The 23,093-nt window shown below is 51.1% G+C and overlaps 6 protein-coding genes across 6 annotated transcripts; 3 read left to right on the forward strand and 3 right to left on the reverse strand.

Annotated features, from left to right (window-relative positions):
• Positions 1-1,815: 1,815 nt before the first annotated feature.
• Positions 1,816-2,676, reverse strand: HO133_002859 (uncharacterized protein; the record flags this gene model as incomplete). The annotated part of the gene is made up of 2 exons (XM_037293784.1): positions 1,816-2,537; positions 2,634-2,676. 2 exons carry the CDS (start codon positions 2,674-2,676, stop codon positions 1,816-1,818), a joined length of 765 nt encoding a protein of 254 aa, XP_037149862.1.
• Positions 2,677-4,509: 1,833 nt separating this feature from the next.
• Positions 4,510-4,746, forward strand: HO133_002860 (uncharacterized protein; the record flags this gene model as incomplete). Its single annotated transcript, XM_037293785.1, has 1 exon — positions 4,510-4,746. The coding sequence occupies one exon, from the start codon at positions 4,510-4,512 to the stop codon at positions 4,744-4,746; it is 237 nt and encodes a 78-aa protein (XP_037149863.1).
• An 895-nt stretch (positions 4,747-5,641) lies between these two features.
• On the reverse strand, positions 5,642-7,361 carry HO133_002861 (uncharacterized protein; the record flags this gene model as incomplete). Its single annotated transcript, XM_037293786.1, has 3 exons — positions 5,642-6,998; positions 7,046-7,055; positions 7,103-7,361. The coding sequence occupies 3 exons, from the start codon at positions 7,359-7,361 to the stop codon at positions 5,642-5,644; spliced, it is 1,626 nt and encodes a 541-aa protein (XP_037149864.1).
• Positions 7,362-7,696: 335 nt separating this feature from the next.
• HO133_002862 (uncharacterized protein) lies at positions 7,697-9,099 on the forward strand (the record flags this gene model as incomplete). Its single annotated transcript, XM_037293787.1, has 3 exons — positions 7,697-7,903; positions 7,976-8,273; positions 8,324-9,099. 3 exons carry the CDS (start codon positions 7,697-7,699, stop codon positions 9,097-9,099), a joined length of 1,281 nt encoding a protein of 426 aa, XP_037149865.1.
• A 438-nt stretch (positions 9,100-9,537) lies between these two features.
• HO133_002863 (uncharacterized protein) lies at positions 9,538-10,666 on the forward strand (the record flags this gene model as incomplete). Its single annotated transcript, XM_037293788.1, has 3 exons — positions 9,538-9,611; positions 9,691-9,921; positions 10,024-10,666. The coding sequence occupies 3 exons, from the start codon at positions 9,538-9,540 to the stop codon at positions 10,664-10,666; spliced, it is 948 nt and encodes a 315-aa protein (XP_037149866.1).
• An 8,152-nt stretch (positions 10,667-18,818) lies between these two features.
• On the reverse strand, positions 18,819-21,581 carry HO133_002864 (uncharacterized protein; the record flags this gene model as incomplete). The annotated part of the gene is made up of 4 exons (XM_037293789.1): positions 18,819-19,036; positions 19,109-19,457; positions 19,506-21,421; positions 21,485-21,581. The coding sequence occupies 4 exons, from the start codon at positions 21,579-21,581 to the stop codon at positions 18,819-18,821; spliced, it is 2,580 nt and encodes an 859-aa protein (XP_037149867.1).
• Between the last annotated feature and the right edge of the window lie 1,512 nt (positions 21,582-23,093).

Genomic DNA, 23,093 nt, shown 5'->3' on the forward strand with positions numbered 1-23,093 from the left:
AGCGAATGGGGAGGAAGGTGCAGCGATGTGAGGGGATTGACGTGCAGATGGAGCACTTGGACACTGACGTAGAACACGAAAGAAATGAAGCCGATGCGAAGAGCAAGAGCAGGGACGCATGGTCGGTACGTCGACAGGGCTGCCGTAACGGACACGACCGGTTGGGGAAATCGGCAAGGGAGGATGAGGAGGGTGCTGGCAGGAGAGGAGTCTGATTCGATGAGAGTATGGGAAGGGACGGTTTTCCACAAAACGGAAAAGCGAAAGTCCCGGTTCTCTTGAGCCCGGGAATTCACTCGTCTCCACACTCAACCTCACCATGGGTTAGATGGGAACCAAAGGATGTCAACGAGACACGCACAAAGCACCAATAGACGCACATAGAATAAAAATCAACAGAGAGATTGACCCGATAGAACCATGATTCCTATGGGCGATTGGGTATCCCGTTTCTACTCATCATCGTACACACGCACAACAACGCCTCCTCAACCCATCCCATCAGACCGACTCCCATCCCCCACAGACTCCCTCCCTCCCTCCCTCCCCTCTCCCCAACCCCACCACCTCCAACGAAACCCCCGTCCAGAGCTCCGCAACTGCCAGCCTTTCATCTCGCACACACCTCCCCCCAGCCCCCCTTCATCGGCCATCTAAAGGCTTTGGTCCGGATTGTAAGGGGCTCTAGGCGGCTGCCCGTTCGCCGGTGGTGGATAATTAGTTTGAGGAGGGCCCGCGTTGACGGGATGGGGTTTGGGCGCGTAGTCCTTTTCGTTCGGGTTGCCGGCCGCGGCTTTCTTGGCCTGGGATTTTTTGTAGAGGTTGTAGCCGAAAGCGATGCACATTTTCGGAGGAGGGGGGGAGGTGGAAAGGGGCGATGTGGTGTTAGGGGTATGGTGCGTGAATGGGGATGGGGCTTGTGTGGTGGCGCGGCTTGTTATTGAGGCTGTTGGATAAGCGTGGGTTGTAGCGTGGTGAGACTGGACTACCTTAACAGATGGAAACGCGGAGGAAGAGATCAGACGATTGTATAGACGATGTTTTTTTGTAAAAGGAAAGACTGAGGAACAGAGGTTCTATATGAAGGATTGAACAGCGCCGCGCACGGTTGATAGAAGAGATGGTAATACTATCCTCAGCTGAAGCTATGAAACAGGGCGCAGCAACACGCGGGAATTGCATGATCCAAGTCAAGAACAGCAATTGAGTGCGACATGTTGCAATCTGCGAAGCATACGAAACGCGAAAGCAATGCAGAAAAAGCATGCTCCGCTAGGCCTGGGCTGAGTAAGTCGCGCCGCAAGAACTTGACGAACTCGGTTAGTGTTCCGCGAGATTACTTGTATTGACCACCTATCGCAATTTCGCTTCCTCTGCGCTAGTCCCCAGGCTGAGCGTATCTGAAGTAAAGTTGTTGCGCACAGATTCGTTCGTATCATGATCAAAATCATTTTGTTCGCCGAGGATTTTTTCGCTAGAGTGAGTCACTAGGATGATAGAAATGACCAGTAATGTTGCGTTGAGGGCCGGTGTTGCGGTTCAGAAACAACAAATCAGCCCCAACCATCGGTTTCATGGGGCGACTCTCTGCAAAGCGTATTCAAAACGTCGCTATCGCTGCCGCAAATGAGCTCGGGGCCAAAGATCTGACATGATGTGCTGACTAGACCCCTCGCATCCTCTTCTTTTTCTCACGTCGCTTGATCCAGGAACAACTTGTTCCTCTTCGGCCCAAGAAATCTAGTGCGAGAGGTGTTGTTCCTGTGATTAGTGGTCTGATCAAGCCTCGCGACGAGTCTTCAGCACTCGAACCAGCTATCGCCTCGCCCATCCCACCGCAAGCAGAACTACCCACACGGACACGCCAACAAGCGTCAGATTCCTCAACACAAGCAGCATACTGCGCTTCTGGAACTCCTTGAACATTTCCGCCAGCGCAGCACCCTCGTTGAGTCTCGGAAATGGCACATCGGGCTTCTCCTTGCCGAGAAACTCGCACAACGGGCCCCAGCCGTCTTCAAGCCTGAAGTTTAGCAATCTATCCTTCGGACAAACCCTCCTGACATGTGCATAATGTTCTCTGTACAGCGTTCTCGCGGTATGTTGCAGCTCCTTCTTGTTATCAGTGCGGCAGAATCCCCTGCGGTCTTTGTAGACATAGTTGAACATAGTGGCGGTGGGTCGGAGGACCTGCGGATCGAGGAGCCGTAGGACATGGATAATAGGATTATACATCTCCTGAATCATGCCATCGAAACTTTGGTACCAGCTCTCTATGTTTCGTTCCACAAGCACGACTTTTGCTTCGGGGTAAGCCTTGATGAGTTCTTCCGCGAAGCAGATGGCCGGTGAGTCCGTCACGGCCTGGTAATTGCCCAGCAAATCATCCCAGTCTTCTCGAGTGAATAGCGGACCGCGATTGTGATATTTCGCCTCGAAAGCGGAGATCCATTTGGCGCACTCATCGATGTTATAGAGTGGTGTGTATCCGTGATAGGTGGGCTTGCAGCCCAGAATCTCTAGCGCGGCTTGCATTGCTGTTATCGGTCAGAGATAGTCCAACATTTCAAGCTCTGGCCTGAGAAAATGTCTTTTTCTTCTCCGTTGTCGAGCGGGACACGGATCAGACATACTCACTGTCCCAGTTCGGGGCATTGCCAGCGATAAAACTTGCATTGGGACTGTGCGAGCATTCTTCCGCGTAGAGCCAGCCATGTTGTACTCCGACTTCTTCTATTTAGGCTTCTTCTTCCATTTGTCAGATCTCCTGGCGAGGTCAACTTTGCAAAGCTGCAAGACGTGTAATGGGATGTCATTGACGCTTTGATCGCAAGAAGGGAATAGGCGGTGCGGCTGAAAATCCTACGCATTAAGTGGCGGAGCACTTATCTCTCTAATGATGCTAAGACGCAGAATAGTCAGGCCTTTGGCAGGATCACGGCGATTATTTATCCAGTCCTCGCACTCAAATTGACCTTCAGCCCTCCGTTGTTTGTGATGCACATCATTTGAAATTGCCCGCTCTTTGATGGCTCGCTAATTCTATCTCGCTTGATATCCATCGCCCACGTCCATTACAAGCTAATTTACACGTGACAGTTGCGTCACGGCGTCCACTTTTCATCAAGGACGCCTTGAGTTGAACCCTTCTCTGGCAGACAAATTATTTTAGGAACTCACTCTTTGAATGCACCCAATTCTTCAGACGCGCAAGTCTCTCCATGCCTCTGAAGCGGTACTCAGCGTACAACTCTGCTAGTCAACCCAGTCCACCTTAGCCTAACCTGTACGCATGAACACGATTGTCTGCTCGTCGTATTCAGCCCATCCAGATGACTCACTTGTCTTTCCGAATCTGACAACGGATACGTCTTCTCAACCAGCCGTGTCGCGAGGCCGACAAGTTGGCCTGCACCACAGATGGCATATAGAAGGTCGATGTATGTACTTTGGCCCACTTGAAGGGGGTCTCCTATCGCGGTGATCAAGCGCGCCGAGACGATCTTATCAGATCCGAAACCGGTGATGGAGACTGAGATCGAAAGTCCGCCATTGAGATAGTACTCGACGGCGCCCACGGTGTTCACGATTCCTAGCGCTGCGGAGAAGAACTCATTAATTTATCCCGTGGTATATTGGTTCCAATCAGCGGCGTGCTGTGAAAATTCTCGTCGGGTGCATAATCATATGCGTGCATGACTCCTTTCCATTCCGAAGCAAGACTGAAAAGTTATTACTATTTCTACCTCTCACGTGCCGTCTCAAGTAGCTTGTTGTCTGGAAGGGTTTGAAGCATGGCTTGAAAATGTTGTGCTTGGAAAGTTGAGAGAGCCTGGGCGCCGCTATTACAACCGTCTATTGGTTTCTATTCATGCTTCAACGCCAGATGTAGCCATGGCTTCTGAACGCCGGAAAAATCGTCAGCCTCCAAGGGTAATCCCCAGCCATAGGGCTAGCCTTCGTATTCGTATCGACCAAAGAACCGCCGCATCACCGCGATTGCCTAGGCATTAAACACCGAGTCGGAAACCATCAGACCGACTTAATCGTACTCGCAGCCGCAGGCATCTACAATGTGCGAGACTAGGGATAGAAAATATCTCGCTCGACAGCGGAAAAGTAAGGTAGGTAGAGCGGATCGATCGGTCGGTCGGTCGATGATGCGAAGACTGCTGCGCTAAACCTACAAGGGTGGACTTTCCGCCAAGGCAAAGCCAAATGTCCCCCGAAACATACGGAGTCGGTTGGAAAGGTGTCAAAAGGCTAACGTTCATCGTACTCGCATTCGCGAGAGCTGTGTGTTCGCTGACGTCACAAAAGACCGGGCAGTATGAAGCCAAGGTCGGAGAAGAAGTGTATATAAACCATCCCCATCTCCCCGACCTTTCAGTACTCATCACGCAAAGCCCGCACACCTGACCACTCTCCCAACCGTCGATAAACCGAACCCATCCACCCCATCAGCCAAGAACAACAATCCTTCACCCGCACCCTTCAACCACTACCATCATGCCTCAAGGAACAGACCAATCCCACGCCGTAGGCGACAGCATCGTGCCCCAGACACTCCAAGAGAAGCTGCCCCAGAAGGTCGAAGAGAAAGTCCCCAACGCCATCCACGACACCGGCGCCACCGGAGCGCAGAGTCATGCGACGGGCGACAGCGCAGTGCCCAAGGTAGCGCAGGAGGCGGTGCCGAAGAAGGCCGAGGAAGTGTTGCCTGAGAAGGTGCATCCGACGGCTTAGGCTGGAGATGGAAGTACGTCAGGGCTCACGCGTACGAAAAATTGGGATCCGAGCTGATGATTTGTCAAAGTAGTGGCGGGGGTGAAGAGAGAGATCGAGACGTGTGTGGGGTGGCGTCGGGCAAGAATGACGGCGGTGGTGGGCTGTACCACGAGTCGTGTCATTTTGATAGATGGGAGAACAATATAATAGCCGGAATACGTACATATAGGAATACTAGATGCCTTTTTTTATGAACGGGATCTTCTTTGGACAGCGATGAATTGACTAGTACGGTAGCTGACATAATGAAAGAAACCTCAGATGATACACAAATTTGTTCGAAACGTTCTCTTGCAATTGCCACCATCCAAACCCGAAGGCCTGGCGCCTTGGCAGGCTGGAAAAATTGCTTTCAGTCCTCGGTGCGGATCGATCTGCCAGCGCTCCATTGAGAACTTTCCATATGGGAGGGAAAGTGTTCCAGTAGATGTCCCCCCCCTGGGTATGCATCTGTTTTGCTTGGAGAAGTTTGAAGGGACTTATGGTCATAAAGAACACGAGCCAAAGCAGGCGAGCAGATTGGGGAGCTAGTGTTGCACCGTAGATAGTAATGAGGACAAATTGTAAAAGCTTAGTATATTGTTCTTATGCTTTAGAGATCATTGCAAAGAGTAAACTTCGAATTGCAATGCTTCTCGCATGAGCAGTCTCGGTAGTATCTCCAGCAAATTCCATGTCCAAGCATCTTGCTCTCCGAATGCCAAGCGTAATCCCCTGCTCCAACAGAGCAGGCATCCACTTCTGTGCTCCCTTCGATGCTTTCTGACCAGCCTTCTGCTGCTAGTCTGTTCCTTATTCGTTCAATTCGCTGACGCCACGCTATATATCTTTGATCATCGGCAACGAAGCTTACTCAATCCGGAAAATGCTGAAATAGAGCGGAGATGCTCTCTCCGTGGTGATTGCGCCGTATGGCTTCGGAAAGAAGAGTCGAGATGTCCAGAATCACAAGCTTCTTGCACGTCTTGACCCTTTCTGGCGCTATTGGGTAAGTATTGGTTACCATAATGTAGTCGATGCATTCGCAAGCTTCCATCTGCTCAAGTGAATTATCACCGAACAGCCCATGGGTGGCGATGCAGTACACTTTCTTTGCATCTCCACGCTTGACGACCGTCTCGGCTGCCGCAATCCACGAGCCACATTGATCAATCAGATCATCGATGATGAACACGGTGCGATCTCTGACATTGCCAACGAGAGTGACCGTGTGCTCGAATTCGGGGTTCTTGAAACCTTCTTCCTCGTCATCCGAGTGCGCTGTAGCGTCCATCGAGCCGCCGAGGGCAGAATGGTCAGGTTGAAACGCTGATGTTGAAGATATGAAGGATGACGTCATTGGATCGAGTCCGTCGAGCTGCGGTTGACCCATGACGTCTCCTGGTAGAGTCGCGATTGAGGCGGACATGGTAGATAGAACGGGCGACGGAGCATCGTCGTCAACGATGTGGCCTTGAACCAGCCTGCCAGTGATGACTTCTCTGGCACGCTCATCTGTGTACTCATTTGCCGAGTCTTCCTCCTCCTCCTCCTTCTCCTCCAGGCGCAGTGCTCTTGATGGACCATTGGTAACAGGCTCCCTCTGCACAGGAATCCGATTTGTAGGAGGTGATGCTGAGTCGACTCTAGTAGACTGGGCCAAAGGACTTGATCGAGTGTAGCCATTCAGACCGCGGTAGGGTATACTGGTTGCGGAGGCGCCGTTTATGTTTGGTGCCAATCGTGGCGATGTGCGTATTCGTGGCGGTATTCTTGAGTCCTCGGATTCAGCTGCTGTTCCATTCGGTGGACTTGTATCTGCTGTGTCCGAGATGTGCGATTCAATACCACCATCACCCATTCTCTCCAAAAATCCACTACCTGCAAGGCTTCCATTCGTACCAGATCTCCGGCGGTCGGTTGTGACAAGACCGAAATTGATTTTTAATGCATCTGCCAAGGATGTGACCCGCTTTGTACCGCCTGGATTCTTGCTGACTACCACTGCCTCCTTCCAGCCTGGTACGTGATTCTTGATCCATCTTGCGATCAGAGGTTCCGCATGGAGATTGTCTACTGGCTTGCCAAAGAAGCCTTGAGTGGGAGGAGCATGTAGGTCGACGGTGATGACATGATTTATACCGGCGACAGAGAGAAGGTTGGCTACCAATCGTGCGGTGATGGCACCTCTGTGTGACTTCTTCTTGGATTGTCGAGAGTAGAAAAAGTATCTTGGTGGTTTTTAGCTTAGGTCATCCAATAGCGGAGTCGGACCTACGGCATCACAGCTAGAACGGTCAGTATCATCTCTGGCTGAGTCCACAATTGGACTGACCAGTAATACTCTTCGCCGAGCCGCCCTTGCACGCCGAGATCATGATCAGCATTTCCATGAGGCTGTCATTAACCTGGTCGCTTCCACTCTGAACAATGAAGACATCCTGGTCTCTGATAGAGGTCTCAACGCTGACTGAGGTTTCCCCGTTGCTGAACTTCTTCAGTTCAACTTTGGCCGGTGAGGTTCCGAGGCGTTCGCAAATGGCATCTGTCAAGAGAGGATGGGAGGAACCCGAAAATATTTGGACGCGTCTCATGACGGACAGTAGAGAGACTACTCTCTGTTTCTCACAAGTTGTTGCCGCCGTCTTTCGGTATAAATTTCTGAAGACATGATTGAAGGTGAATGAGTCGGTGTGTGTGAAATGAATTTACCAAGTCAATTTCGAAAAGTCTTGGCATCAGATAAGATTAGATCTTCGGCCAATTTTTTTGTTTGACCTCAATTGGTCTCATCGCCAGCTGCATCATCATTAGCGGCATCGATAGGCTTTTAATGCGGTCTTTGGCAGAGAATAGCTCGTTTCCGAAATGTTATCATCTTGTTAGCACTTAGCTACGGTCTGCTCCGGTGATAAAGCCCTGAGGGGCCATGTCCTGGATTGTCAGTCTTTTCAACCCAGCTCAATCCACTCGCAAAAGCTATGCGCCTTCCAACGACCGCCAAACCCCAGTATTCTCCAACGTCCAAGATTATGAGGATGGGTCGAATAGCACGTCCGGAAAGCGACGGGCCGGTGAATACGCTCAATCAACGGAAGAGGAGGAGGAGGAGTACCCTAGACATCCATACTGGCAGGTGAGCCAACGCCGGATTGCTCAGGAGTCTTCAGCGCTGCCAAATCGTGTCATGAGCTGAAATTATATGCAGTGTATGATAGCTGGCGGCCTTGGCGGAACATCTGGAGACCTCCTCATGCACTCCATTGACACAGTCAAGACCCGTCAACAAGGAGACCCACACAAACCGCCAAAGTATGGATCGTTATCCTCTACATACGTCAAAATCTTCCGCCAAGAAGGTTTCCGAAGAGGACTGTACAGCGGTGTTGTACCAGCGTTTTTAGGCTCCTTTCCTGGCACCATCATCTTCTTTGGAGCCTATGAATACAGCAAGAGGCATATGTTAGATGCTGGCATAAACCCGTCACTCTCTTATCTCGCTGGCGGTACGTGAATCCTGCCTTTCGGTCATCCGGAAAGAAACTGACCAGTGCAGGCTTTATTGCCGACTTCGCCGCCTCATTTGTCTACGTACCCTCTGAAGTCCTCAAGACCAGACTCCAACTGCAAGGCCGTTACAACAACCCTTTCTTCAATTCAGGATATAACTACCGGGGAACGATTGATGCGGCGCGGACAATCGTTCGACGAGAGGGAGTATCGGCTCTCTTCCATGGGTATAAGGCCACTATCTTTCGTGATCTGCCCTTCTCCGCCCTACAATTCGCCTTTTACGAGCAAGAGCGGAATTGGGCAAAGAGGTGGAAGGGTAGCAAGGACCTTGGTGTAGGCCTAGAGATCGCTACAGCAGCGTCGGCAGGTGGACTGGCTGGTGTGATGACATGCCCGCTTGACGTGGTCAAGACCAGGATACAAACGCAGATCAATCCGCCCGACACTGCCACACCAGCTGGTGGAGCTACGAACGTACATCCGCAGCCTGCGAAAATTTCCCGGATGGAGAAATTGGGCAGTCCTAGGGCAGCCCACAATCCGTCGATGCAAGCATCATCAAGACGTCTCATCTCAACCTCCTCACCAAATACATCTATGCCAAAACCCGATGCTGTCAAGCTGGATACCTCATCCGTCGTGACTGGCCTGAGACTCATATATAAGACCGAAGGGATGATGGGACTGTTCCGAGGGGTAGGGCCGAGAGCTGTTTGGACCAGCGTCCAGAGCGGAACGATGCTCGTCTGCTATCAGGCATTACTGAAACGGATGGAGGCTAGTCCGTGGCTAAATGATGAAGAATCTGGCGTCGCATGAGGCACGCTTTGTATTTATACCACTGATGATGGACGGGCATGGCTGTCAAGCAAGGTCACCATAGTGTACAGGTTTTAATGCATCGGCATCGGACAGGACAAGAGCGCGTCGCATTTACACAGCACGGAATAGAGCATAGAATCTCGGGTACTCTTCTCAAGGCTTCCAGCATCCCTCTCAAACTTGTCCATCAAATCATCAACATGAAGCTCCGCAATAACCCTTTATTCCAATCCCAAAACATAGGAACCCCCACTACCCATCTTGATTGGTCGGTGGTCCCCAGCGAACCGCGCTAACCGAACACGCCAAGTTGTAAACAACTCCACTCCGTAAACATTCTAGCTTCCCCCTCACCGCTCCCTCTTCATCCCATGCGTCCAACCCTCAAATCACCTACAAAATAGTCGCCTCACTCTCGCGACACAGGAAACCACAATGACGAACGCCTGGCTTCAACAGCAGCGCAAAGGCGCCCTCACCGAAATTGCCGACCATGTCGGGTTGAAGAAGTGCGCGCCCACCCTTCCTATTCCCCCATCTCTCCCAAATCTATCGCATTCTAAAGCTAACCACTACGTACCGCAACAGCGTCGAGCGCTACAAAAAGATCGACCTCGAAGTCGCATTAGAAGAGCACCTACGCGCAAACAGCTCCAAGCTATCATCCGACTCAAAAGTCGCTCCCTTCTTCTACACCGTCGACCCATTGTCGCCCACGAAGCAGGATCCCGCGACCGGCACCGTGCAGACGGTCGAGAAGGAGAGGAAGCCAAGGGCCAGGAGGCAAACCCTTAAGGCGCGTGAGGAATTGGAAGGGGGGTGAGTCGAAATCTTCACCGCCTGCGCAGCGCGTCGCGCAACTCTTCACGACGGAACCCAGAAAAGAACAGAGAACTGATCCGAGCGCTTTCAATGACACAGAGACGACGCCGGATCCTCCGCGCCGACCAAGACGCCCAACCGGGCCCTCTCCTTCGCGCGCTCCGTGCCCCTGCCCCCTTCCCCCGCCGTCCTCGCGAGTCAAATAGACGCCCACACCACCACCTTCCGCAGCTCCATCTCAAACTACATAGCCGACTCCCGACTGCCCTCCACCCTCGACAGCGTGCGCGGCTACCTAAGCACGGTAACGGGGATCGAAATACTCACCCTGTTTGTCGAAGCCTTCGGTCTCCGCTACGAAGTATTGCCCTTCCGCTACCTGACGACGCTCCCCGCCTTCCCCGCCCTCGGGACGTCCGAATTGCCCCTCAAAGTCCCCGATTTCTTCGCCCTGCTCACGACTGCGTTCTGGGGTCCGTTCGGCCTCTGGCTCTTAACGAGTGTCTTGCTGCCCCTATTGGGCGGCTGGTTCATCAACCTGAAAGGCGAGGGCGGGTACGATGCCGTCAGTTTCAATGCCGTCAAGGCGATCACGGCGTGGGTGGTATACGTGAGGGGTGGCGGACCGAGCGCGAGCACGCGGGTTGTGGAGAGGGGGGTCCCGGGGGGCAGTACGGGGATGCTTGTGGGGGCCGGGGCTGGGGCGTTGGCGGGGATTTATGAGGCTGTGTTGCGGAAATAGGGGCCACCTGCAAGTACATGAGAAGGGGGCGGGATGGGGTCGGAAGTGGAGAAAGGCAGAGAGTGCGACATGTACGTGAAAACTAGCGATTTTGGGGGGGGGGCCAATGATAGGAGTCAGCGGCGTTTTGATTGAGCATGGGACATATTCTTTTTGTGTATATGGTAATGCTTGCGATCCTGCGATTGGACACCGAATCATTCGTCAAACAGTGTATGCGTACTCTAGAATCTGATCAGCGCCACCAGCGCTTTCTCCTTACTTATTGTACGCAAACAGAGCCGATATCCAAACCGCTCCCAATAATCTCGCCCTTACCGAGGAACTGCAAACCACCGATAATCCAAGCCATGTTTCTCAAAATTTTCAAGAATCCCAGCATACAATCGACATCGCCCTCACCGGCCCTCAAGTCTCCGGAGAACATCGATCCAAGACACAAGCGCAACTCCAGCACCATCACGCCGTCACCCCCAACCGTGTACATCCTCAAAGCGACACAGGAATCATCCAAGTCTCCCATAACCCGAAACCCCTTCCCCTTCCATATCCCAGCCACAGCTCTTCCGACCCTCCCACCTCTTCACATCCAAACCATTCCCCCTCTTTCTCTCCGCAAACCCCACCGACGGATTCCCAGCCCGAACAGTAACTTACCAAGTACTCTACATAGCCTGTTGATAACGGACACCGGGGACTCTATCTGTCTGCCAAAAGAGCAATCTCGGAGAAGGCTGCTAAAAAGCGGCAGGAATGTTCTTCCCCGGCGTGGCGTTCAGATGCTTGCAAAAGTCTAACAAGGTGCAGTGCTGAACCGATTTCATCGACCAACAACGCCGAAGTCGGGATAAAGCCACCGCTTCACCTTCCGACGATCCGCTCTATGCCAGCTTCACAGTCGATGTGCCACTCTCACACCTCTCGTAACACGTTAGCGACGGGGAAATTCGGAGACGATGCCGCCAGCGAGCAGACATTCAGACACTTCGCCCCAGGATCGTCTGGAGAACCTTGTGCCTATTATACGCACTGCTCGCAACTTGCCGTACTAAAATCGAGGTCGAGAAATCCCCTCGGTGCAGTGGGGCGGGTGCAATTTCCGCACTGTCTCTGTTCGGAGCTACAGGATCTAAGAACGGTTAGATACATGACCGGTTGTGGAAACTTGTTAAATTGCACCCGAATTTTACCATGGCTTGGCGGACGCGTGACCGGACGAGGGTAGTGTCCGGCATCTCAAAGGGATCTAGCCATGCCACCGGGAGAAACGCGGACGAAAAGAGACCGAAATCAGGTGGCAGAGCAAAGCAAAGACGGTGATAGGGACTGACAATACTGTCCGGATAGCAGGAGGAGGTTTTCAAGAGCATCAAAAAACAAGGACATCTAGAAACAAAAATATCAAAAAACAAAGATCGACTGAATCCAAGTATTATACACCTCATCGCATTCTTTACGCTCATCTTCGCTACCTCCCGCACCAGAGACCAGAAAAGATACGCAAAAGCAGATACGCGAGTGGGACAATCTGCTTAGGAACGGGAATAGGGTTCAGGTAAATCCAGGGATGACGAGTCGCACCGAGGGAAAAGAGAGACTCTGGCCGCCGGATGAACACAACATCCCATGACACTTTGAAGTGCAGATGGGTCCGACCGTCCGATCAAGAAAAGTATGGACGACTGTGAGGAAGGGGAAAGAGCCAACCTGAACCCTGTGCCGAGGAATGCAACAAGGGACGCTACATCAACGATCTTCTTCCTCTCGTTGATCCCGTAGAAACATGGAAAGAGAGATGTTGTTGAGGACTAAACGTGATTGCACAGGTACGCGGAGGCTGAAGCTCTTTTGAGCAGCGTCTTTGTTCAGATTGAGGACCATCGCGCATCCACGGTCAAGCAATCTCAAAGGGCAAAGATCTTCGGGCGAACGCATTCAGGCGAACCGTGGATGTATGTTTTCGCAACAAAAAGTGTCCTAATTGAGAAGATTGATGTACTGAAGAAACATTGATGTACTGACGAAACATTCATATGTTGACGAGACATTCATATACTGACGAAACATTCATGTACTTAAGAAGCATCCATGTACTAGAAGAAACATTCATGTGCTAAAGAAATCAAAACCTTGAGCGAAACCAGCGCCTCTCCGTCAAGTTACCCTCAGTTCAGCGAGCGGAGTAGGCCTCGTATGTATGTTGTTGCTTCGTCATCACGAGGACCCTAAGAGCCGAGCGTGTGAGGGAGGAATAACCGGACGTGTGGGAAATGTGGCTGACCCAGATCACTGGGTCGGGACGAAGATCTGGTTCCGACTTTTCGGGTCTTTGACTGCATTGGTTCCAGATCTAGAGACGCAGGGTCACTATCAGCATACAGCTCTAGGGTGTCGTCTAGTGTTCAGCACATACCTCCGAGCCATCAAGCCCCATGCCCTCTATGAGTGCGTCTTCTGGCTGCATGGCCGGCAAGCCTTCCTTCCGCAACTCAGACACTCGAAAATGAACCAGTGTCCCGTAGAATTGCAAAAGGAGCAATTCCATTGAAGAAGGTTGGTCTCAGACTTAATGCTCTTCCAGGAAGTGTGGTCGCAGTTGGGCATCGTGAATGGTATGGATAATTGTTGACGATAGCAGTGATTCAAAATTGCTTCGGAAAAGGGTCATTAGTTGAAGATTAAGTCATGACGAGACTGAGTGAGACGCACGGTGTTAGGGTTGAGTTATCTGAGTTGTTTCAAGCTTGCTGGGAGACGAGATACGAAGCCTTGAGATCTGGAGCTATGAGGCGAGGGCGATTGTTTTGTGGCAGCCGTCGAAGAGTTGGATATTATCCTCTACAGAAAGATAGGCAGTCTGTTCTGAGAAGGTTCGAGAAGGTTTTCCTGAGGAGGAGAGAATTGGGATTCAAGAAAGGTGTAGCTTGATCAAGAGAGAAGAGAAGAAAGGGCCGCAAAATTGTTAAGTATATGGACAGAATGAGAGGGGAAGTCCTGACTGATGCCCTAGAGCCGCGAGCTCTCGGATACTCATCGCTGATGCTCACTGTTGTGAGGGCCCGGTAATAGGTCCAAGTGCATACAGGGGCAGGGCACTCACTATCTGGTCATGGATATTCACAGCGTCTCATTTGATCGAAGATGTGAAATTTGAAGGATCGAACCCAAGCAGGTGCTGTATTTGTAAGGCTGAAGCAAGAAAAGATCACAAGCACACCGTCAATGTGGCATAGCATAGAGGTCGATGGAAGCCATCACAAAACTTAGCTTTCGTAGTTCCCTCCCTTCCCTTGTTCCACCCGTCAATATGCTCCAAAAACAATTGGAGGCTTTGACTAGAGCCTCGGGGAGTAGGAACCGTCTCTTGACTATATTTCATGTGCCAATCGTAGGTCATTTTGGTCAGCGGTATTAGCGTTCTCCTCGCTTAGAGTGAAGTTTGACGGGTACCAATCAGGCTGGCTCGGGAAAATAGAAAGTGCCAAACCTTGAAATTGATACTGGTCTGGAATCCCGCTTCTCACACTTTGTTGCGCTTCTGGCAGAATTGTGGGGGTAAGTCGTTTTCAGATGCATTGCGTAGTGTCATTGTTGCCATCAGTGCTGGTTTGGCTGGTAATCTCCCAGGGGCCTGGGTTTTGGAACTGAGCAATCCAGAAGGAACAGTTCGTTTACAGTAGCGCTGTCTGTTATGCTTTGGCGCAATTCCAAGGCGCTACTGCAGCCAGCATCATGGCAGTAACGATCATGCGGTGAGAGCCGGTAAGCCTACGACAGCCCATGTCAAGGCGCTTGGCATGGAGCTATCGCCAGGATAGTGGCCCTCCAAATCTGGCGGAGCAGGGATATCGCTGTTCCGTCAGATCTCCTAGCCAGCAGATTCGCAGGCCTTGCCTCGGTCCACGTCTGTTGGGAGGGGCGGACAGACTGGGGACGAGCAGTTTGCGTCTTCAAGACATCCTTCAGCCGTGCAAGAGGCACCAGGAAGGCCTTAAGGAGCCGTTGGTAGTCCATAACCATTCGGCCGGGATAAAGCATGGCGATGAGTGGAGAGGGGTTCGAAGGATTTTGGTATCACCACCGAACATGGGTATAGAGGCTAAGCGATGACGAAGACCGCACGTTTGCTGAAATGCATGTATGGGATCGCTGATCTCGAGGCTCAGGCTTCCACGCCATGGACGTGGGGCAACCAATGGAGGCGAGGAAGGGAAGAACCCCTCTGTTTCGGCACTCCTAAATTCCGTTGCGTTCTGTGTTTTCCATCCCAATGCAGCCGACTGAAGCTTCGACTACATCTTTAAGATGCTAGCATCTATTGCTAGTCAAGGAGATGAGGCTGAACAACGTCTCAGGAGGCAGACGTAGTAAGAGCATCTCGATCAGCCGTCGAGAGCTCAGAGCAGACCGCCGGGACTGCCGGATTCCGGCAAACATCACAACTGTCGAGAACCCTTGGGCAGATGACTGAACCTTTGTCCCAGGATGATGGAAATGATAAGGACTGGTTACCAAGAGAGCAAGGCGTTTCATGAATATGTTCCCGTGGGTAGGAGACGCTGTGCAAGTGTTTCCTACAAGCCTCTAATCTCCCCCAACCCTCGAAACGAGTTGACGACTCGGCTCTTGACAGGAGCGTTGGATGGTCCATAAGCATGGTTCGGGACATGGTGGTGGCTCGGATTTAGGTCACGAAGCTGCCACTGTCCTTTCTTCTTTTCGAGGATCCAGGAGCGTTGGGGGGGGGGAAAGGGAGGTGTGGTCAGCTGTCACCTATACTTGTGGCTTGTTGGTGATAAGGGTTGATGCATTGGCAGAATGGAAGCGGTGAAGCTGGTGGAGATCGTGATCGTGATGTTGGTTATGAATATAGCAGTGATAGCGTTGTTAGCGTCAGAATAGAAAGAGGCTGAGAAGAGGAGTGGAGAGGGGAGAAGAGTGGGGACATAACTTCAAGCATGAAGTATATTCTTTCCTTCCTTTCGTAATTGTCTGCCAAGAACATCCGACCAATGAGGAAAGAGCCTATCAAAACATCAGCTTCCGTTAGATCCGAGCCCGCCAACAGGTATCAAGGCAAGTGCAAAAAAGACGATGAAGATGAGGATGTAGACGACGATGAGGATGAAGATGAAGCACTAACGAGCCATGCTTGCTGTAGTAACTACAAAGCAAGTGAGAGAAGGCGAAGCATATGTACCAGGTGCTGAAGAGAGCATGTCAATCGAAGGATTCAGTAATGCAACTACATCCCACCCAGCATCATCATCACAGCATTATCCTCCCGCCAACTTGTCTTTAGACTTTTCCAACTTCTGATTCCTGGCATGTCTTTCCGATTTACTACTCCTTACGAGGAAGAGATATGCTGTTTGACTACGGGCTCAGGATACACATGCCTGTACTTCTTACAGTCGACCTTGAGTCCCCCAACACCTCGTGCCTCGGCTTTGATATTCTTTCTATCACTACACTACTCGGGAACCATTGGCTTCGACTGACGATGCATTTAAGTGCGCTCCTGACCGCCGTCGGAGACCCCGGGAGTACTACATACCTCTCTCCTCCTGTCTCCACCCTCTTCTTTCCCCTTCAGAGGTAGATCAACGGACGAGATGCCAGAACTTACTCCCAGGCATCAGCGTCTGCCGCTAAGTCCATTCCACATAATGTTTCCCCCACCCCATAGCCTCAACGTTCTGGTTCTTCCATGACCGGCAAAGTTTACGCATTTGGGAATTGACACTTCACGCCAACAATTTCATTCCCCTGCAACACGTTCCTCGCCATCAAAGACTTGGCCAGCTTTTTTTTTTACAAGACAAGCGCGAAAAAAAAGCAGATCAGTAAGTGTCGTCAACCGAAATCATGCCATATATTGATTAGATTAGAAAAAGGAATTTTCCGCAATGCCTCCGCAAGAGGCAGGCACATAAGGATGAGCAGGAAACTGGGCGGTACCCCTGGACTCTTATACTGCGACCAGGAGCCTAATTTTGGGGGGGGTATTTGCAACCGAGACACGGCTTCTGCCACACTCTCCACGTGCTCAGCTCATGATATGGAACGGCAAAAAGCAGAGTAAAGTAAGTACTTTATCTACTTACATGAAGCCCGAGTGGCCGGATCGACACAAATGAGCCGTTCTAACCGCTTACCGGGACGCCGACAATGGTGGGGCGGCTCACCCACGATGATAAGCGGTTAGCTAATATATTCCTTATCCATATGCATTCAGCGATACACCACTGCTCACCGCTGTCCAAAGGTTGAATTCTGGTTTTCTCGCCATATTTACCTTGGGTTCTAGACCAGTCACGAAGCGTGGCTGGGTCTTCTCTGTTGCGCTAGAACCTCCCGAAAGGGGGGTTTTGGCTACTGGTGGTGTGGATACTTTATCCTGCAACAAATCTCTCCGTGTGGTGTTGACTACTGCACTTGTTCTCGCGTCATGATCACAACTGGAAAGATACGGGTCTTCAATACATTTGAAAGATACATCTAAAATTCTTAGCCAATCAGAACGAGTCGTCTAGGGCAAGCATTCACAGAATGACCGACATTTGATGCAATGGAAAAGAAGAAGAAAAGTGACACTCTAAGCATTGGAGTTCGCAATCAGCTGTCCAAAGTTTCTATTCCTTCTCAAGCATTAACTTTGCACCATCCCACTCCTGCAAACTAACCTCAAGGATGAAAGTACAACACGTTTTAGAGATGCACATATCGAGATGGGCAAAGTATCTACTTATTTCATCTCTCCTACAAGGGAAGATAAGATCAACAAGCGCCTTTAGCCAGAAGCCCAAGGCCTTAATTCCGATTCCCCATACGATCACAGCCGCCCTGAGAGATACCTTGACATTCCTCAACGAAGAGCTATCCCCGGATCGGATGTTGTATACATAGCAGTAGCATTGCACTGCGAAGTAGTATCGCACATACAACATGATCCCAAACGACCCTTGAATGACCACTGCGGGATTGGCCATATAAAGTAGACAGGTCTCCTGCTACGGTACACACATTACTTAGTCATCTCCATCAACCAATCAAGTACCCTACCAGTAGCCACGCTCCTCCAGTGATGCGACACAGATCAGACCGGCGTCAGCTGCTCCGACTACCCAATCCACCATTCTTCGCCCTCCGCATCCAGCTCAGGATCCCAGGTACATCACAGCCTCGTCATCGCAGATTATACAGTACAGAAGTGGAACCAGTCTGATAATCATCAGGCACACAACACCTAGCCGGGTCGGGAAGAAGCACGCCATGGCCTAGATCTGACAGGCTTACCACCTGACCAGCGGGCGCCAGCTAGAAAGTCCTACCGACGGGGGGGGCATACAACGCTGCGTTGCGTATACAACGGGGTCATAGACCGGGGGAAATATCAGTGACAGCACGTGAGAATCACTGCACGTAAAACTGCCCCTTAATACATCAATCAACCAACTCACCCGATCCCCATCAACGCATAACCCGAAAAAGAAAATTCAAGACCACACCCCATGTCCCACCCACCCACCCACTCTCCTCCATTTCCTTCCCCCTCCCCCTCTCCCACCCATCCCTCCCCCACCCCACCAACCCCATCCCACCCTCCCCGATTACAAAAAGCGACCCCAACACTTTCCATCACCAGCAACATAAACCCAACGCACCCAGGACGGCCAAGCGGTACGAAACCAGACCGTGCGCCCGTGATCGGTAGAGTATACTTTAGAACGGTCAACGAGTCAGAGGTGGCCCGTTGGCACGGTGGTCGTGTCCGGACGTAGAGGAGGATGAGGTTGACGGTGTGGGATGAGGCTGGGGTTGGGGTTGGGGTGTACGACCTTAGGTAGCACTGGTGGATATATTTTTTTAGCGCGGGTGGGTTTGTGGCCGGTATGGAGTGCGATCGTTCAATCGGCAGGAGATTGTGGGGAAGATGCAGAAGGGGAAGTATGTAGCTTGGGTTATTAATAGCAAAGGGGCCTAGTTACAGCGTTGGGTCATAGCCCTTTGGCTGATACGCAAGGTATGGATGTCACTAGCGCCTTGTTTATCTCAACTCAACTCCCTTTGATGGAAACGTTACCGGTTCAGCAATCCATCATCCCTGAGTCACCCTTTGATACTACCTACGTTCTACCCCCTCACAGGCTCACGTATAGATACTTTCGGTGTAAGCGTTAATCTGCAACCCTTTCTCCGCCATCTCGGCGTCCTTGAGGAAGTCTAACGGCATCCAGACTAGATGGCCCTTGATCTGGTCGAGCTTCTGCCTGACCTCCTGTGCGGGCATAAAAGGGTCGTGGAGATGCCCTTGCTTGTACTTTTCGTGCTTGGGGAGGAAGGATTCGTAGTCGGCAAAGGTCTTGACTATGAGGAGAGGATCAGGATTGCTGGTCGCTAACCGGAGCTAAAGAAAGAGGGTCGAAGAAAGGCACTTACTGTTATCGTCCGGATCCGCGCGGAAGAGATGTCTGAACAAGTCCGTATTCCTCGTTGCATTACCAGTCCACATATCCCAGACTCTATCGCTCAACGGATCGGCTACGAACTCATACTCTGGCCCTTCCATTATATCGTTCGGACACACGTCTGGGGGTTGAGCGTTTGGGTCTTCCGATGCATCGAGCTTCTGGGCGGGGAGAAGGCCGAGATGCTCACGCCAGAGTAGCCGGCGGAGGGTGGCTGCGTGATGTCCTGCTTTGTAGGGTTGGCCATCCATGGTGCTGTCAAGGAACGTCTGATCTTCCATGACGATGGAGAGTTCGCTGTCGTGAATGCCAAGTTGAGACTGCGATGATCAGCTAAAGCAGTATATAAGGAATGAGAGAGAACCTACTCTGTCGTTGATATTCGAGCTTCCACATATCGTGATCCGGTCATCCACAATCAACAGCTTCCCGTGAATATAAAGCTCTTCCTGGACGAAATTCTCCTTTTCGCTCTCCAGATCGCCTTCCCATTCCTGCTCAGAAACTTTACCTCCATTAAGCATGGCAGTGCGTGCGATGGAATCTTGTTGCGTTGATGACTTCTCTCCAAGACCAGCTTCTTCACGGGAATCTTCGAACCTTCGCTTCCGGTCCATATTCTTTTCTCTCTCCTCGTCACCACTATCGTCGTGGCGGTCGAGCTTGAATTTGTCTCGCTTCCGACGGTCAACGCTGTTAGGAGCCCCACCCCCCATGATTTCTTCAGCATTGGCTCGTTGGACTTCTTCATACTTTACGCCGGACTTCTCCTCTTGCTGTACCATGGCTAGTGTTTTGTTTAAGCGATCAAACGATCGAAGATTAAAGACGAAGATGTGGTCTTTTGAGTTGACGCCTTGTGCTTCTATCTGACTGCATATGGAGTGTTCACCTCGGTGCAATGATTTGTATTGGTAGTCCATGATAGCTCGCGTGCCCGCAGCGGCGTCATCTCTCAAGTCTCCTGCAAAACCCGGTATGGCGGGGATCACAATGATGACTCTGAACTTTCTACCTTCTTTGCCAGCTTTAACGCATGCGTCCACGATAGCTCTACCTATGGTGTTGTGTATAGGTGCTTGCTCTTCGCCGGTAGCAGTGATGAAGAATTGATTTTCTATGTAGACAAAATGCTGGGCGTTCCTGATGACTTCTGAATACGCGTTTTGAATGCTGTGTTCTACGAGGATTCCACTGCTCCAGTCACAACTACTTCGAACAATCTGGGCATGCACCGTTCCCGGATGTTGATGCGCCCAGGGCTTGGTCTCCAGCGGTGCCATTGGATGCTTGACGTAGTCACCAACAGGGAATTTCGGATGCTGGACGGCTATTAGATCTTCATTCTCACCCTCTCGTCCCTGCATGAGCAGCCAGTCGTACCCAGGGTCTCGCTTGTATTTGTCACGCTTGACAAAGTTCCATCGCAAAACGAAATGTTCTGCAATATCATAGACACAGTCGCCGACGAGTCCCATAGCCACATCATGCCACGGCATACGTCCGTAATCAGCCTTGCTCAGCTCATTCGACTTCCAGTCCTCGACCGTCTGGAAGTCCATGATGCGATTGTTGTTGAAATCCTGGCCCGGGAAGACCTCGTTCTGGACTCCAGCGGGATGCACATCTGCCAAAGGATGCTGTCGGTCATCCCATCGCCCAAAGCATAGGTCCAGCCCGCCAATGAAAGCCAGAGCGTAATCAATGACGATGAACTTTTCGTGATGCGCCCAATAGAAGGTCATATCCCCTGCGTTCTCAAAGACGTTGTGATCCGGATGCCTCATCACTGCGATGTTCCCATGACCCTTCGTTCCCGGTGGGCATAGAGCATGCAGAGCGTGCTTCGTATGAGCGCTGTTGCACGAGATGGCCGCCGCAACTTCTTTGTACACAATGACGTAGATCTTGACGCCCGCCTCGGCCCTCCTCTTCAGCACCTGGTCTAACCTCCATTCCTGGTTATAGTACGGCGGTCGGCGCAGAAAGAGCTCAGGACTCAACCACCAATCCTCAATGTAGATGACCTCCTTTGCCTTCTCCAGAGCCGCAGACACGGCCCAGAAATAGTCCCGTCCATCAACGTACCACTTGATCTTATTCCCATCTCTTTCAGGAGCGAAAGATTCGAAGCGATGGCTCTCGGCAACGCGAGTGCGCTTGGCGTCTGTCTCTTGCTCGTGCTTTTCGTCGTGGCGATGGTTGGGATTGATAAGGTTGTGGAATTTGCCGACCTTGCTCTTGAAATGGTAGAAGCCTTTCTTTGCGTCGTAGAGGTGGGTTTCTAGTGGTGGGGTAGATGGTCAGTCCAATGGTGGGGTGTAAGATTGCGTGTACTCCAGCGCACCTTTCATCTGGTTGCGGAGCTCGGGGAAGATGTTGTGATCCTTGATCCTTTCCTTCAGCGACCCTTTCTCTGTATTATCGGTTGTTGATGAAGACATGATGGCAGTCTTGATCCTCGGTTGTGAGAAAGAGGTGGAGTGGGGGGAAGTGCAAGGGTTTTCATGTAATCTGGGGGGTCAGCATGCTTGGAGCTCTTGGAGCATCAAAGTCTTGATTTAATTGAGCCGATAGCCGACGTGATCTTGGCTGCTTGGCTATTCCTTGGCTACGACTTGGCGACGGGGATAGTTATTAATGGTTGATGTTTTTGATGTCTTGCCTTCGGTCGGCTGATCTTGGCATGCCGAGCCTGCTCAGTAAGATTACCCTCTAGACTACTCTAATGGACCCTGGAAAAGATCAGCAGGAACAGGGTCCGCTATTGCATCATCTCGCGTGGGGAGACCAATTCTTGGGAGCGGAGAGCGGAGAGCGGAGCCTACACCACCTCCAAATCCGCTGGCAAAAGGCTTTCTCAAGGTCACTGGATTCTACAACAACCATCTAGCGGACCGCGATGCGGTTCTATCCAGTCACTGCTCATCATTGAGGTACTCATACAAGGAGTTACAGTCCCCTGGTTCCTGACTGCCTGGCGCTGTTCGATCCAAGCACCAAATGTAGCCAGCAGCTGCTGATACAAAGGGTATATATACTCTGGAACCTTTGCTCCACACATCAAGTTCTCCCCAATTTCCATCTATGAGCACGCCCATGATCTGATTACTGCTCTAGCTGCCCCACTTTGATCGCCGAGTATTTACCACTTGGTGTAAGTCATATCACACAAGATTTGGGACAAGTTTATTGGCTCGTTGCCTGCCAGTAGGTTATTTATCAAGCTTCTTTCGTCACACTCAAAGGTTCAAGACATTTACGAGCATGTCAAAAGTGACTTGGAATACGGGCAGCAGAGTCCGGATCTGCGATGCAAAAGGCTCAAGGCCACAGGCAGGATGAGCAGATCGAGGTTTTTGCCTAAATCTGAGCGGATGGCCTTGGGGGCAACGATGGGATCGACCCCACCTAGCTGTTCGACGTGCTGCTCTGATTCCAATCTCTCAGCAGGTTTTACACTCCTCTTTCATAATACTGCCCATTCTTGCCGTAGCATCAACAGTCATTTCTGCCATTATATTAGCATCGACCCCGATATCGACATCCCAGCCGGTAGCCATCACCCAGATGGATGGTAATTCACTGAGAGTGAGAGCAAGAAAAGTTAATATTGGACGGTAAACCTCTCCAGTTCTCATTACAGCTGCGGGTAGTCGGAATATCTCATTTGTGAACTAAGGAGAGCGAGAAAGGAGTAACTGCCAAACAAAAATAAAGAATCGCAAAAATCAAGCTTTGTTTTACGACACTAAGAATCTCGGCTAGTGCTGTCTCGCGTAACGTCCCATGAAAACTATATGTATAAATGAGTTCTAAATAATAATTAGCTAGGTTCTAAGGCCTAGCTATATATAGATAATAATTTACTATATAGCTTAGTATGAGGTAGTAAGGCCTCTTTTAATGGAACTACGTAGCAGCTATATAATTATAAGATCTAGATACGTAGTTAA

The sequence above is a fragment of the Letharia lupina genome (assembly GCF_014066315.1).
Source record: "Letharia lupina isolate WasteWater1 chromosome Unknown contig_16, whole genome shotgun sequence".
Taxonomy (NCBI): domain Eukaryota; kingdom Fungi; phylum Ascomycota; class Lecanoromycetes; order Lecanorales; family Parmeliaceae; genus Letharia; species Letharia lupina.